The 17,500-nt window shown below is 40.1% G+C and overlaps 1 protein-coding gene across 7 annotated transcripts in view; it reads left to right on the forward strand.

Moving 5' to 3' along the window:
- The first annotated feature begins 10,047 nt into the window (after positions 1–10,047).
- pax3a (paired box 3a) overlaps positions 10,048–17,500 on the forward strand; it is a 28,305-nt gene continuing 20,852 nt past the window's right edge. For 5 of the 7 annotated variants that reach the window (XM_030773148.1, XM_030773146.1, XM_030773151.1 and 2 more), the window contains exons 1-4: positions 10,048–10,132; positions 10,931–11,166; positions 11,880–12,009; positions 12,407–12,547. In XM_030773148.1, coding sequence (XP_030629008.1) covers positions 10,048–10,132; positions 10,931–11,166; positions 11,880–12,009; positions 12,407–12,547 — 592 coding nt within the window. The remainder of the gene's footprint in view (positions 10,133–10,930; positions 11,167–11,879; positions 12,010–12,406; positions 12,548–17,500) is intronic. The other 2 variants (XM_030773149.1, XM_030773150.1) reach the window with 1 other exon arrangement.

The raw sequence follows: 17,500 nt of genomic DNA on the forward strand, positions 1-17,500 counted from the left end.
AAACATGCATGTGCACACACACACATTCACACACTCACACACACACACACACACACACACACAAACAAATAGATGTGTATTTCACACATCCCCTACTAAAGCACTGCTGTTAAAACCTACAAAGTGAGGACCTTTCATTCTAATGCAGAGACTGCTGTTCCTCTGGTCTATTGTGTTGGTAATAAGTAAGCCATCACGTCAGGGGTTTCCTCAGGCCATAACTCTGCATGGATCTGTTGCCAGAGGGCAGACTGCACTTCTCTGAGAGACCTGGAACTGTGGATAAGACTGAGCTGCTATTTAAAACTCAGTGGGGATGTTTAATTAATGAGGCCTGCAGTGACAGTACAGGCATTTGCTGAGCCTCCTCTGTATGTCTGAGCATCAGCTTTATGAGGAGACCATGCACTGCCAGTCTTTTAGTATACCCCCATCGCTGCCAACACACAATGCAAGTTACATGGAATCAGAATTAGAACTAGAACTAGAATCGGAATGCAAATTAGAATGAGTTACAATCTAACTAAATTGAATACAAGTGAGTTTGACACACTCTATCCAAGATTCACAGCCTTTTAAACACATGAAATGAATTGACCATCTTTTCCAATGGGGGAAAATAGCTGCCAAACGTGTACAAGATAAGCTAAAAAAAGTTCTTGTGATAAATAACAAAACTTAAAATTCTCGTAAAAAACGTGATGTGATGAATTCCCTCACATTTCTGCCCACTGTTTCAATCCGCTGTGTGAATAGGCTAATAAAATGGTTAAAAATTATAACACCCCCCCCCCCCCCCCCACACACACACACACACAAGATTTTAAGAAAATACTCAAATGTTTTTTTACAAGAGCAATAATTTTACATGACACATGGATTTCCCATGTTTCATACCACTTAATGCTGATTTCACGTGAACCAGTCTCACACATTCTCTAGGAACTACTTGATGATTAAGTAACTACTGCTTGTACTATTTCTGTCAAAATAAGCAGTGTTCAGTGTCTTCAGTGACCTCTGCTCTCAACACTGCCATTTCTTTCTCCTCAATTAAAAAAAAAAAAAAAAAGATTTTGTTCTCGCCGTAAGAAACATTTTTAGTTTAAACTCATTAGGTCAATCGTCACAGACTTCATTTCAAAATTTACAACCTACACAAACCAACTAAAGTTTAAGGCATTTACAGCCTGTATAATGACCTTATCATTTCACCACAGACCACTCCACACTCACTCAACCCCACTGTGACCCGAGGTAATGTTCATAACCAATTAGGGAGGTCAAGAACTCAGCCTATCCTATTATTTGAAGAAGGGGGTATTGAAAGAGGCGTAGGACAGAAGGGTTGAAAGGAGCGATATAATCCTGGCCTCAGGCCTTTTGCTTCTGAACACTCGTCCTGTGTGAGGGCCTTGAGCTTTCTTCTCTCTCTCACACTGAGACTGACTGAATGGATTTATATAGTCATGTGATTAGCAAAGAGTTTAAATCAATTGGATGACATCCACAGATAAAGGGAGTAAGCCATTCACTTATCACAAGAAGAATGAGTGATCATTATAAGTATAGTTAATTCGTTGCCACTGTCAGTTTGCTCATGACTGATGGCTGTGTCTAAGTTTTATAACTCATAAATACTCTGCAAAACGGACAGGATAATTTTCCACACATTTTTCAAAAACTATTTGTATGGGTTCATTATAAATGGGCGTCGGACCTACTTCTGGGACAGTATGCTCAACAGACAGTTTAATAAATAAAGCTCTGTGTGTGTGTGTGTGTGTGTTAACTGATATATACAAGTGTCTAAAAACGGTGTATGGAATCAAACAGCGATTTAATCGCTCAATCCATAACTAATTCGAGGTAAAGAACCCGGTGTGTGACTTAGCAAGTGGGTGTTCAATTTTTCGTTTTTTGTTGGTGAATAATGTATTTTTTTCTAACATGTGTGATTCGCTTTCCAATATAGTTTTGTCATGTTTTTATTATATTTTGAAATTACTGCTATGTTCGGGAGCAGTCAGTTAACTGTACGTGAGTGCTATTTTAAAATGAGTATGTACATACGTTTGCTTGGTTACTATAGCACACTGGTTGTATTTAGAATGACTGATTGTGGGTTACATATATAACATAACTACTTCGCCATGTTGGTTATTATTTGCCACAATACCATACGTACGGCTGTGCCCTAGAGTTCAGTTGTTGATTCATAACACGCGTGGATATGGTATAGAATTCACACTAAAAAGATCCCTAATAATAAGCAATTAGTCGCTGCTTTCTGCAAAGCGGTGCGCCTGTCAGTCGAAAGCCTAGCGATGATTTGGTTAACCACCGTTTGCAAAAGCGTGAAGTCATGCTGTTGATTGGAAACCACGGCGCTGTCCAGAGTCCAAGGTGCTGAATTTTCAGTCGAGTTCCTGTAAATCTGTTATTAACTTATGCCGAACCCGCGTTTGCATTAGAGTGATTTTTGTTTACGGTTTTCCAGTGATGCTACTACCAAATAAATGGTCTCTTTCTGAAAATGGTGACAGCCAATTTTTTTTTATTACATTTACATTAATTGTTCTGAAGATTTATACATGTTTTTACTTATAAGTGAGAGGAAAGTCCCGCCCTCTCATGCCTTGTAAACAAACTGCTTGCTTTTAACTTCCATTCATAATTTGGCCTTTATATTCTAAGTAAACTGTGCATTTTGTTTTTTCCCGTTACTAGGATGTGATCCAAACATGTTTTTCTTTTGGCTCTCTCTCTCTCTCTCTCTCTCTCAGCTCTGGGGAAACGTTAATCTAATTTCTGTTTTTTTCCGGTCAGATCGAGATCAAGAGCCAGCATACAGGTTGTCTTATCCGCCAAAGCTATAAGCACAAGTTGCCAGACCTCTTTGGCACGAACAAGCGTCGGTGTTTAGCAGTCATGACATCATCACGCTTCCTTCCAGGCGATTACCGGTAAATATCTAATGGGCTACGGTTATCACATCACGGAGGGCGAGGTGTCAGCTCCGTTTTTAGTGCAACATGATTTCACAACGGCTGCCGAATGGTGTTGAGAGAGCGCGTGCATGCGAGTAAAGTATTCAAAATGAAAGAGAGGAGTCCATGGAGCAGCTGCAGCTAGGTCGCTGTTAGTAGGCTAAGCATAGACGTGAAACGACGAAAGATGTCATGGCATCGGTCGCTGATGTAACGGAAAATGGGGACAGCGACCAGTGCGAACAGTCGTTTCCTTATGAAGAATACGAGTGCAAGATATGTTACAATTACTTTGACTTGGACCGCCGCACTCCCAAAATTTTGGAATGCTTACACACGTTTTGCGAGGATTGTTTGAATACTTTGTACGACCGAGAGGACCGACCGTGGCGCATCGGATGTCCTTTGTGTCGCCACAGAACTCCGGTACCAGAACACAGGATACAGAACCTTCCTAACAACACTAAAGTAACGGATGCGTTTCCCCTCTACGTAGAGTCGGACCCTCTTCCCCAGAATAGCGTGCCGCCGGATCCTCCGCCCCTACATCCTGCCCTCCTTGCACTGAGCCGTGAGGAGCCGAGAACACCCGAACCAGGCGTTCTGGACCAAGTTATCGGCTCAGTAGGCGTCACTGTCGCTGCTACCCACGATGAAGCAGGCTATGAAAGCTGCCAGACTTGCAGAGGAGTAGCGTTCACTGCAGGCTGTGTCTGTGCTATTTTTGCGTTCTTGTCAATGCTAGTATTGTTGTTCTTGGGACTTATATTTGTGCATAATTTCAATAACCCACCCTCTCTGCTGGGGCCCATCTTCCTGTCTGTAGCCAGTATCTTAGCGATGTTTTCTGTTGTGGTCACGTGGTTGATGTGTTGGCTCAAGTATCGTCCCGAGCGCGACGTTCTGCGCTCTTCGCCAACTAGCAGCAGTAGAAGAAACGCCCAATGAGTCTTTACTGCATGCTCTTCACAAAATCCCACCAAATAATAGTTACATTTTTGTGGAGTTTATCGAGCCGTAGCAAAGGCACTTCAGCAATCTGTGGAAGAAATAGAATTACACACGATTACTGTAATTTGTCGTGTCTCTCTATCAGATCTCGGGAGAATAACCTGTTTTCCCTGTTGTGACGTGCCTCTGTCATTTCTCGAAACCTATGTTTACAGGTTTCTGTATGAAGCCACGTGATTCGATATACAGGATGCATGTGTAGGCCTGACCTAAATCTACGAACACGTATGTGCAATCCATATGTCACATCTGGATTAGGAGGGTACTAGAGTGTAAACCCATTACTCGTGATTTACAGAGACACTGGAGACAGGTCAGTAGGATACGAGGCTTTTAATAAATAATAAATTTAGTCTCAAATTTCAGTCTGTTTCTGTATTTCGCCTTATGTTTTACGTGAAAAATAATGAAAGAAAGAGAGAGAGAGAATTGTCTCTCTTTTCCTCACTCGTCTTTCTCTCTGTGTTAATCTCCTCCCCCTGGTGGATGACCATGGTATAACAGTGCCATTAAAAAAAAAGCCCATGCAATTGTACATCTGATTCCTCTATAAGTAGAGCTCAAACCTCCACGATTTGCTCCGGACCACAGGATATTTACGTAGAGATCAATGGAGCAATTTTTTCCTCGTTTGTTGTTAGTTTCCTACTTTCGCTGAACTGAAATCGCTCTTACGTAGACACTGCATCGGGGTGTTTTACCTGTATGTCCTTCTCTGTGTGGTTCGTGTACCAGTCCTGACCGCCCGCTGAGCCAAGCTCTGCTGGAAGTTGAGGATATAGGCCTACCTGAAGGCACACGTTAAAAGAGAGCGGTTGCGGGAGAGATGTGTCCCTGGGGCCAAGGTTCACCTCGGGGACAATAAACTCCCTGGTCCCCCTGCCATCGTGTAAAGACATCAACATGCCCCGCGGCCTTCGGAGAACAAATGCTTTTATTTTTAAAATCCAAAAGGTTCTCTTTCTCTCTCCCTCTCTCTGTGCCCCATCCAATTTTATTTACCCAGTGTCATGCAAACACTTAATTTCCTTTGAATTCCAGTGTCATTATAATGTTTTGAATGACCTGCAATAATTCGTAATGTTTTCATCATGTCATCAAGCACTGTAAGGATTAAAGGGATGGTTCGATTCAGTGCGTCGTAACTGGTCAATGCTTAGTTAATAGAACAAACAGACTACTTGTAGCGTGCGGGTTTCTGTGATTTTCATGCAACCCTATAGTTTTTTCCCCTGGAGTTTCGCGTGCACATAAATCGCGTTTCTCCATTTGTAAATGTCATGCCAAGTTAAATTCGTGTTTTTTTTTTTTAAAAAAAAAGAAGAAAAAATGATGTTAGCCTTTCTTCCACAATTACAGATAATTATTTACATATAGATTTTATGGGGAAGGCATTCCAACCAACGCATACATTAAATGTCGCCAAGTGTTCTTTTCACGGTAATTTTTAAAACTAAAACTAAAAAAAGTTTTAAACAGTCAAAAGTTATACGGCGCGGTGCTTTTTCCCCTGCATCCTTGGAAACTACCTAGCGACCCTGTGGCTAATGTATGCATGGGTCAGTTTGAAAAGGAAACGAATGCTATGATCCCGTCCTTTTACAGTTATCCTGATGGCCTTAAGGAGATTGTAAAGTCATTACAACGACAAGTACCTATTGTAAAGCTGAAACATTAGAATGTCACTTCTGGAAGACTGATAAGGTTCTCATGTCAGCAGCTCAGGTAAATATTTACTTAGGGGCGCAAAAAAGATTTACATCCAAGTAAAAAATAAATGCACATTTCCAGGAAAAAGTATACATATATAAAGAGTGAGAGTTTTCACGATTTCTCAGATTCGCATTAGACGTACGTATAATCACATTATATAACCTATTTAATGTGTATTATCAGTGACCCAGATTCTGGCTATATATATACGCGGTATGTAGGTTATACACACAATATCAAATGACGAAAGGAAATCATTTTAAGTAAGTAAGTGAATAAAGTCATACTTGTGTCATAAAAAAATGAAGTTAAAAATCTTTATTGTCATTATTATTTTTATTATGACTCCTGTATTCTGAGCTCTGTTCGCCTCGTGTCCAGACGTTCAAATATAAAATGTTATAGGCTGAAGTCAACATATTCTTTCAAAGTTTAAAATATGTCCCTGGGTTGTTTTACTTTCGAACCAAGTAACTCGTACACGTTTACATCTCTTCAATGAGGAGTTTGGTTCTTTATTTATGATGGGTTTTTCCAGCGATTCAGAAAATTTCTGACTCGGATTTTTCACTCCAAAATTGATTTGACACGGAGATCCAGTTTCCCTTTAAAGATAATCAAACTGACTTTCTCCCTCTCTCTCTATCTCCACGTTCAGTTTATGGCCATATTTAGTTACAGTTTTCCCGTTACGTTGGGTTAACAAAAGCTGAGAGACTATATACTACAAATCTCTGCGAAAATCATGAAACTACTTATGTGTAGTGTGCACAATGATCATGGTCTATATCGAGAACATTTTCCTTAGTGTTTAAGTTGAGGTGTCTCATGCAGTTGAAGTTTCATGAAACCCTAAGCAGACCTATTTGTATTCAGGGCTATACGCTTTAGATTTATTTAAAAAATATATTTTTGACTCTGTTCTTAAATTGTGCAGGAATATTAAGTTTATGGTGTTGAGATGAAGGTGCGCGGACTCTTACTCATCGTGAGATGTTTTTTTTCCGGTGATTTGAAAGCACGGAGACTGAACAAACTGTAGGCTAGAGTAACCAACCTTATCATAATGGCACTCAATACTGCACTGTACCTGGAGTGTATCCACTACTGATTTAAATACAGAGTCTGAAGTGGTTTGAATCAATTCATTCCATTTGCAACCTGCTGCTGCGACATGCGACACCACGGCCACTACTCTCGGGCCTAGCACTACCAAAATTCATAACTTATTTGTTTTTCTCACTGACGCACCAGTTATTACGACTGTAGCCATAATTCCATAACATACGGAACACACGCCTACTGGGATCATTGATAACAATAGTAACGTGAAAATTACGAGTCCCCTTTACAGTCACCATTGCTACTGTCATCCCAATACTCTACAACCGACCTACTACCAGCCCACACCTCCTGCGGCTTTCTCTACTACGACTACTACTGCTATACTTACATCTTCAAGCCAAAATCTCTAAGTCTCGGGCTAGTTATGCTGTAGCTCAGCAGACCAAGTCAATTCTATCGTGGCCTCCACTAGCCTTTTTTTTTTTTGTGGCACAAGCCTAGTGCGCATATTATCTCACTATAGCCAGGTCACTTAAACAATTACTACAGTTTCTATAACAATAAATCTGAGGTCAACCATAACAGCGATACAGCTCGAGACAGTCCGAGAGAGGTCGTGGATACCCCAAGTGTTTGAATTAGTGCGACATTATTAGTCCGCCTTTGGAAGTTTGGAGTGTGAGGTTTGGCTGAAGAATGAGAACAGCTTCGCCTTTTGCACGTAAAAAGGACTCCCGTGAGCGAAGCATACTTCCCCTCCCGTGCGCCATTGTTCCGGCTATCCTGTGGAAAGACAACATTTGAAGTGACTTTTTTTCACGTGCACAAAGAGGGCGAAATGTTAATGCAGTGGTTTTCGATAGTCTATGGAGACCCCATTTCCATCTCTAAATGCCGTTTCTTTGCTTCACCACCACCTCTCTCTTTAGTGGGGTTTTTTGGTGATTTAGCGTTTCAGGTACACGAGGACCACTCAAAATGTAAACTCAGAGAGTTTCGAAGTTTGAATCACTGGTTAGGCTCAGTAAACATTTTTCACATGCTTATAACATCAAAACAACAAGAATGATAACCACACGCACACACACACACACCTATTGAATTATGGAATGAAAAAGCCATTATTATTATTATTATTATTATTGTTATTATTATTGATGATGATGATGATGATGATAATGAAAATAATAATAATAATAATAATAATAATAATAATAATAACAATAGTAGTAGCAGTAGTGGTAGTAGTACTGGTTTGTGCGTGTATTAACACTACAGCGTTCTTCTTGTTCTGAGCCTGCGCCTGACCTGCGGCGCACAGGCTCCACGCGCCCCAGCGCAGCACTAATCCGGTTATGGAACACCTGGAACCGCGATTCGCAAAAAAAGAGGCACTTTTCTGCGACGCTCGCAGCAGTGCACCTAAAAACGAGCAGTCTGTTACCGTGCCCCCCCCCCCCCCCCCGCCCCCTAGAGAAATGGGACGTTTCCCTTCTAAATTAAACTGTCCGCACAACACATGACATGATAACTGAGAGATGACAGATCACATATTTCACACATTAGTTGTCTAAGAGGGAGGAAGGGTGAATGTGTGTGTGCATGTGTGTGTGTCTGTGTGTGTGTGTGAGAAAGAGAGAGAGAGAGAGCGAGAGAGAGAGAGAGAGAAAGAGAGAGACTGGACTTTTTATTTGCAGTTTTACCTTAAGAAAACTGAACGTAACCTCTTGTGGAATATAACGGTACTTGGAGTATTTGATAATCTGCAAATAACGTGTGCAACACCAAAGCGAAATGACAAGCGAATTTAGATGTGATCATTTTTAATTCCCATTACTTGATTTTAAAAACGTTGTGGTACAAAACCATAGATTTTACTGAAACAAATGATGACTTCCTGGGAATCAACTTATCGACCACTCAAACACTCACAACGTGACTTTTAGTTTAACTCAAACACCCAACTCTTCTTTTCTTTTCTTATCTAGTTCCTGAATAAACTATCAATACTTAGACTCAGGCGTTGAATAATCCACACTCCAGTTTTTAAACATCATTGTGAAAAGGGAAAAAGGGAATCATTGTTCTATCTGAACCCAAAGTTTGATTGCAGTCTTCCAACTACGTGATTGATCGGACTGTCTGAATGAACTGGGGTTTGTATGATTGACGTGAGTTCCTCAATGAACTACAAATAAAGAAAGGGACTTCAATGACTGAACGGTTTCGGGGTCGGTGGTGGTGGCGGTGGCGGGGGGGGGTGGGGGGGGGTGGTAAGAAGGACATACAACGTGAACGAGCGGGATGAGTATACTGGATGTCACCATGTTATAAATAACGTCTCTTCTCAATAGTGTCTTTTTCTACAGACAACTTTTACGGCACTTACGGCGTCACATCCTGCTGTGACACCCGCACTTCTCCTCTGTCTGTCTATGCTACTCCACAGTCTAAATACATCAATAAATACCTTTCAACAGACTAACGTTTGGTGTTGTACTTGCATACTGTCTTCACGTCTTACGTTTTTTGTACTCAATATTCTCTCAAAGTCAGATAAAGTGTGTGCTAAGGGACCTAGTCTTCAACAGTCAGAAAAAAAAGTTGAGGGTTAAACTCTCTCCTTCAACTTGTAGACAAACCTGGAGACATCTACAAAGATTTATAACAGACATTATTTAAGTGATTCCTTAATTCCAGGCAAAATTACTAAAGACAGTTTTCGCATGATAAACTTTAGACCATCCAGTAGTGGTGACATATCGCCTTGAACTCTTGAGGTCACCAGCAGCACTAGAACGTTTCTGCTTCTGGCCAATCACAGAGCGCTGTCAGGCCTCGAGACTCATCCCGCACGAACCAATCACAGGCCTCGATGTGCTGAGGGGAGCCAAGAGCTCAACAACTGATAAAATGTTTGAGGACCGGTCGTAGACTCAAAAGACAAGTGTGTCAACAACAACGGAAAGGAGCCCAAAGACTTTCTAACTACCAAACATCAGTTTATCAGAAACTTCATCAACACAAACAACCTGGATTTCATTGTGTATTAGCTTCACAGAATTTGTTGCATACTTCCTGGTCGGTTTTCTTTTTTTTTAAGTTGACTTTTTGACGACTTGGTAACACATCACCCAAAAGAAGGGAAGGTATTCCGTTACAGCTTTGAGAAGTGACCACCAAAAGATATTCAAAAGGATAACTTCGGTTCCGTTTTCCTCAAGTGCTCTGTGCACCCCGTTTTGTGCGACTCAGAGGGTGAGGAGATATGACAGCATTAGCAGGGGGCATTTCCAGAATGATGCGCCCCACGCCACCACAGAATTACCCCCGGGGAGGCTACTCGCTGGAAGGTAGGGAGGTGGTATTACTGGCCCAGGCATACATAGGCTACGTCAAATCTACAAGTGTCGAAATCTCTTTAACACTCATGAGAACATTTGAATGGTTCAACATGTTCGAACATCTTTTCTATAGCCTTGACGAAAAAGTGGTTTCGAGAATCAGGCCTGTCTTGTAAACTTTTGTTGCACTCACTCGTGACATCAGGAAGGTTATTCATTAGATACTTTTTTCTTTCTTTTTTTTCTTTTAGAGATAAAACGTCTCAAATTTACTGCAGAGTCAGTTAAGACATTTTCTATATTTCTTGTTTGTGTAACTCAGAAAACTGAGAAAATATTTCAGCTGTTTATTGCAATGCAACAGTTTACTGAAATACAACAGAACAGAACAGTGTTGCTCCACTTCACTGAAATGTAACGTATGTGATGAATCTCTCTGAACTGTCACAACAGTCATATATTTTTCGCCTAACATAAACGAGTTTTGCGTAAAAAGTTATTTCTATTTGAGTGCGCAACAGGTATATAATGTTTTGGGCAGCATTGATGCGTCATAAACTGCAGGCAAACGGACTTTTATCATCATCATCATCATCATCATTATTATCATTATTATTATTATTATTATTATTATTATTATTATTATTATCATTATTGTTGTTGTTGTTGTTGTTGTTGAAGTTGTTATTGTTGTTGTTGTTATTCTGTCACAGTGATCTTTTGTGCAAAGATGTAGGCTATTAAAATATCAGTATGTACCAAGTCTAACATTAATATTGTCAACTAATATTCATGTCCGCCTTGCAGTTTCCACACCGTTAGGGCAGGGTCGGGTGAACCAACTCGGTGGAGTTTTTATCAATGGCCGACCTTTGCCGAACCATATCCGACACAAGATCGTGGAAATGGCTCATCACGGTATAAGGCCATGCGTCATCTCTCGCCAACTGCGAGTGTCGCACGGTTGCGTGTCCAAGATTTTGTGCAGGTATCAGGAGACAGGTTCCATCCGGCCCGGATCCATCGGGGGTAGTAAGCCCAAGGTGAGCCGAGGGCGATGAACACTCTCTCAGATTTACCTGTAATTTATGTTGTTTGTTACTGTCAGTTTGTGTCGTTTCTTAAAAGTTGTCAGGGGTTATTAGATTTGTGTCTGGCTGCCCAACATTTTGGTCAATTAATTGGTCTTAAAAATGTGGAATCGATTTTATCCTGAAATTAAGGTTAAATTAGCATTTTATTTTGGGCCTTTTTAATTACTGTTAATAATTATAATTATATATATATATATTTGACAATATATATATATATATATACAAATAATAATCAAACTTCAGCAATAATTTATATTCTCATACGGGACTCGACTATGGATGTATAGACTGGCGAATTGCACAGTGTTACAATAGGCTATAAAAGTTTTCAGAGGAACAGTCAACTCATAGGCCTGCTACCGCAAGTGTTAATATTTTTGTAATTATGTAATTACGAAACAACGAGGAAACTTAACGTAATACAGACTAGAGGGATATTTTAGCTAAATGTGAGGTTTACATTAAGCCTATGTACAATTTTTAATGAAACAGATTAAGATATAAATATATATTGGCAATGTTATTCCAGTTTTGAAGGCAATTGTTCAACACGTAATCATTAGGAAATGAGTCAGTCTCCCTAAACACTCAGAAGAACTTTTAAAAACCGTAAAAAAATGTGTAAAAAGTCCATCAAATATTTTTTCATTCCTCTTTAAAAGCAGACAACAACGCCGGACGTGGATAAGAAGATCGAAGAGTATAAAAAAGAGAACCCGGGGATGTTCAGCTGGGAGATCCGGGATAAGTTACTGAAAGACGGCATCTGTGACCGAAATACCGTACCCTCAGGTAACAGCCCGCTGCACTTTATTTTTCCAGCGAAACAAAGCACCAATTCATCGGATGCCACAATGATTTCATTTCTTTTTCCCTTAGTCATCTTTGGCATGTACAGAGGACTATTTGGAAAAAAACAAAGTCTTTCACTTGATATTTATAGGAAATTCGAAATGGTACGTTAGCCACATTTAAGTGAATCAAAAATATACACATCTTTTTATGTCTGCCTGCCAGTAACTTTTTAGAAATCGCTCAACTGTCAAAACAACCGATTATTCAACACGTGTTAAACCACATTAAGTTAGCTTGATTCAGCATCATCTCCGGGTGTAATATCGAGAACAATAAGCAACGAGCTGAACAATCTCTTTTACACCCGTTTTTTTTTGTTTTTGTTTGCCCTTAGTGAGCTCGATCAGTCGCATTATGCGCTGCAAATTTGGAGGAAATGTAGAAGATGATGATGACGATGAAATGGAGAAGAGAGAGATGGAGGAAAATGAAAGACGCGCCAAACACAGCATTGATGGGATTCTTGGGGATAGATGTAAGTCTTTTGTTTGTTTGTTTATTTGTTTTTCAAGATAAAACGACGAACCATTAGAAGGGAGAGTAATGAATGGTTGAGGGAAACGCTTAAAGGGCGACTTGCAACCTTCCCAGCTGTTTTCGAGCGTTATTATTATTATTATTATTATTATTATTATTATACGATACAGTTGCCTCGCAATATGAAGACAGCCTCTTATAGCCTGCTAATCAAGGTAATTAAAACAAGCTATTTACCTGGTAAAACTTGTCCTCTCCAAATAACTTACTTGAACGCCGTCTTCAAAATATGTGACAGGCGATCATTTCGTCGGCATATAAGGCAATGTTTAACACTCTCTTAATCTGGAAAACTGTAACATTTTCCTCAACTGCTTAACTGATTTAGTTATTAAAAAAATATTCCTGAACGCTGAGTCGAAGGTATGGCTTGGCCTAAACGGAACGTTTCTGGAGACAAAACTGTCTGAATCCGTTAATCAAACATTTGTCCAAGTGTTTCGCTCACTAAAAAGACAGTTCCCGCTGCGCACAATCAGACACTTGAGGATGAACTTGGGAGACAAAAGCCCAAGAGTCCATGAGCCTCACGCTTGAGTTTGACATGCACAAAGCCTCGCCTAGCAGCAGCTTGGCCCGTACAAAAGACGCCAAGCTTTTCAAAATTTGGAGAGAAAAGAAGAAAAAACGGTCCAACAAAAGACAGGGAGAAGACATTATGGACGGCCAATAAGAGATGAATTATTCAGGGAGTAGCAATAGTCGCGATTCCGAGCAGTTTTATAGACTGCGAGCCTGGAGAAAAATGTCTATTTTCATCGGCAAAAATGTCTCCTAGGAGTCTTTATGGCTAGTCAAAGATGCCGTTTTTCATTCAAGAAAACAATTAATCACAATGGAGTGGTTTAAAACGGTTCAATTTCATCCAAATGCTCTGATACAGACTTCATTAACACTTGTTGAAGAGAGGTCCGTCTGGATTTCCAAACTCCGCATCTGCATCTGCCCGTGGATATTAATTAAACATTTAGATCAAAGATCTTCTAAAATACTGGAAGCTTCATCAAAGACCTTACTTTGCATATGCAAACTTCGAAACAAGCTGTTCACATTTTTGTCAAATCTTTCCACAATGTAATATCTACAGCAACAGGTTATTATTTTTGCTTATCGTTGAGACCTGAAATAACCATATCTGGCCCTCTTTCACGACTAACCCTTTTCTCACATCCCACTTATTATGTGGTCGAGACACGAAATAATGTAAACACAGCGTTTCACAATTTCAGTCAGGAATGTTGACTCTGGGTTTGCAGTTAAACTGTCGCGCAAGCGGCGACCTTCTTATGTATCGGCACTGTGATGTATACGCCTGTATACGTTTATACGTATACACAGATACTGAAATTTTCTAGGTTTTAACCCCCCCCCCCTCCAAATTCCTGAAACTTCGAGTTTGTTCTCGACGTCAAGTCAAGAAAGTAACTCTTGCGATTCTCCTGTCTCCTGTGCGCTCTCCGGGTCACAGTAGGATTGCCCGCTGCATGGGCGCTGGTAGAATCGTCCCACATTATACTCAGTCATCGCAATGAAAACCTTTTCTAGTAGATTAAATCGAGCCCTTTCTTCGCCCCCACTTTCATCTCAGTACAAAACCCGCCCCCTTCCTCTTTGCCTGGGGCGCGCATTCATTCCGCCACGGCCTTTTTTCGCTCTCCCTTTTCCAGCGTAGCCATCGCGAATACTGATCAGCGGGTGATTAGTTTAACAAACGACTGTTCATATGTTTTGTTTTTGAGATTGTGAGTCGATATGAGTTCTCAAAAAAAAAAAAAAAAAAGAGGGACAGACAGAGAGAGAGAGAGAGAGACGCGCGAGCACATGGGCTCTACGGTTTTTACGGTGTCTGCTGCGTTGCACAGATGCTGTACTTCAACTTTTTGTTTTTTTTTAGTGCCCGTTTAAAATTATCACTCCAAATGGTAGCAATGAAATCAGGGTTATAAAAACTGTCCCACTCGATAAAAACTGGTGATAATGTATTTCATTTTCACGAATGTCATTTTAAGACTATTAGCAGAACATCTAAACATCTACAAGTAACTTCATGTTGTCGTTACATTGTCCACATTTTTTAGAAAATATATTTTTTATATAACCGTAACAGTTTACTCAGTGATGTTTTATACGGTGAAATACTGAACTTCACAAAACTGCTGCGTGTCTACAAATGATCCCTGTTGACACGCTGTAAAGTTTTCTTTTTTTCTTTCTTTCTTTCTTTCTTTCTTTCTTTCTTTCTTTCTTTTTTCTCTCTGTCTTTCTTTCTCTCTTTCTTTCTTTGAGTTTATTTAGAGTGGAGTGTCTTAACTGTGGTAGTATTTCACTCTCTTGTGTCAGCCTGTGGGATTTGTTGTTTTTTCCTTTATAGCTTTCAATTAAAATCTGAAAAGGCTGTTTTCACTATCAAGAGGGTGTTTCTAGCCAAATATTGATTAAGTACGTGTTTACTGTGTCTATAGTTGTCGGTGAGAGGGGGCTTGCTGGCCCGTGGCCCCTAGCCCTCCAAACCTATTGTTGGGCTTCCCTAAGTGCTGAGATCAAAGGCTGTGTTTTTGGATTTATATGTCTGGGAAAAGCCAGTGCCGTGGATGGATGGTGGGTGAGGGTGCACTGGGCAGAGCTGGTGGATGTTCTGTGAATGAGACTTACTCAGTGTCATAATGGTTTGTTGAAACTATTAAATGTGTTGTACATATGTTTTGGTTTGTTTGTTTGTTTGTTTGTTTGTTTTAATCTGACATTAGCGTGTGATTTTGGCATGGAGAAAAAAAAAAGCATGACGTCCTAGCAGGATTTTGTGATTACACATGGAAATTCTAGAGGTTTTCAAGGAAAGCTTGCATGGATTTATTTGATTGCTTATTTATTTATTTATTTGTGTGTTTTTTTTAAATGGGGAAAATACCAGATATTAAATTATCATCATTCATTTTATTTCATTTGGCTTCAAATTTATCAGTTGAGGAATGATCTGTTTATGAGATGCATCTTTTAAGTTGTAAAAAGCGCAATTAAATTTAGAAATGAAATAAGTTTAAGCCCTGTAGTGAATAACACATATATTTTAGAAAAACAAAACAAAACAAGGTGGCAGTTGGCATAGAATTCGAAGAGCTGGAGCCCATTTCGAATCGACGACGCCACGAAACTCACACTCGGCCAGCGTGCTCCTTTAACCTGGAGAGGTTGAAATGTGTAAATCCATAAAAATCTTCCCACAAAGGCACCCATGCATGACAGCATCCTCTCTTTTCTATCATTCTATTAACTTTACCAAAACTGACAATCCTTTAGCCTCATTTGGCTAATTAAAAGTAGCTAAAGTCATCAAAGAGTGGAGGAGACACTCTCGCGGATTTGCCTTTTGCGGCGGGAGAAAAAAGAAAATTCAGAAATACAAACAGTCAAAGGGATCAGGGCCTTTTTTTTTTTTTTTTTTTCCTTTTTCTTTTCTTTTTCTTTTTTTTTTTTTTGAAAGGGGGTGTCCTGCTGAGGGCAATTGAATGAGCTTAGTTCTTTCAAACCTTCCATGGTGAACCCAGTCAACATGTAATAATTGGCTTCATTGAGTAGCATTCCACCAATCTGCTCCCATTCTCCCTGGCCCATTGTTCTGCACTGGGCTCTATGGCGAGGAAGACAGGGAGAATCAAGTGCTGACAAAACATGAAAGATTTAGCTGCCTTTGTGGACGAGAGTGAGGAGAACTTTGTTTGTGTAAATAAAATGGAGACCTGGCTCCTCCACTATATTGGCTCGAAGTGCACTCAATAAAGAGAGAGAGAGAGAGAGAGAGAGAGAGAGAGAGAGAAGAACGGAGAGAGAGAGACGAACAGAGAAAGAGAGGGAGAGAGAGAGAGGAACAGAGAGAGAGAGAGAGAAAGAGAGAAAGAGAGGGAGAGATAGTGTGAACGCATGTGGTGAAAAGAGCAGGAAAAACAGTGGAATGAGAAAAGATAAAAGAGAGAGAAAGAGTTATTGAGAACATAGAGGTTAGCTGTTTGTAAGTTTGAGTTGGTAAATGGTGATATATTGACCACTAGATGAGATGGGTGATTGTTTTTAAAAGCCAGAACGTGAAGGCCAATCTGACTGTGTATGTCTGTGTTGTTTGTAGAGACAAATGACAAAGAGACTTGTCCGGAAATAAGATTTTTTTTTTTTTTGTCCAACATGTTTTATGCCTTTTCTAGCCGTTGGGGGGTCTATTTTCGTCAGTTAAAACCCTTGTGTATTTTTAGAAGGCATTTGTGAAGTAGGCACAGGGATCGAGAGACAGAGAGAAAGAGGGAGAGAGATGGAGAGCGAGAGAGAAGGAGAGAGGGAGAGGGAGAGAGAGAGAGAGAAGGAGAGAGGGAGAGGGAGAGAGAGAGAGAGAGAAAGAGTGAGGGACAGTTCTGTCATTAGTAAGTAGAGGGCCCAGTGGCTGGTGTTGTGGTGGCTATTTCATAAGACCGTATGGTTGGCAGAATGTTGAAACATGTCTTTTGTTTGATGCAGTCATTCTCTGCTACGTCTGTGTAATTTACTTTAGCAAACTAAACTTTTTTTTTTTTTCCCCGAGAAAGAATTTAGGAATAGTGCCTTCAGAAAGAAAACTGTGAAATGAAAAGACTTTTGTATTTATTGTTATATGTCTATGTTCTGTTAAAGACTTGATCTGAATTGAATAGACCTGTAATAAACTCCCAACACCTGAAAACTGAACCTGAATCTGATTGTCCCTCAGTTTGACACTAGATGTGTCTCCAATTTTACAATGATTTTACCCGTGTTTTTTAATTAATTAATGAATCAATACATTTTTAAGATTGTGGCACTGTTGCATTGTCACTTTTACTGGCACTAAGAACGTACACACACACACACACAAACAAATGCACAGAGT

This window comes from Chanos chanos, chromosome 5 (assembly GCF_902362185.1).
Source record: "Chanos chanos chromosome 5, fChaCha1.1, whole genome shotgun sequence".
In the NCBI taxonomy this organism is placed as follows: domain Eukaryota; kingdom Metazoa; phylum Chordata; class Actinopteri; order Gonorynchiformes; family Chanidae; genus Chanos; species Chanos chanos.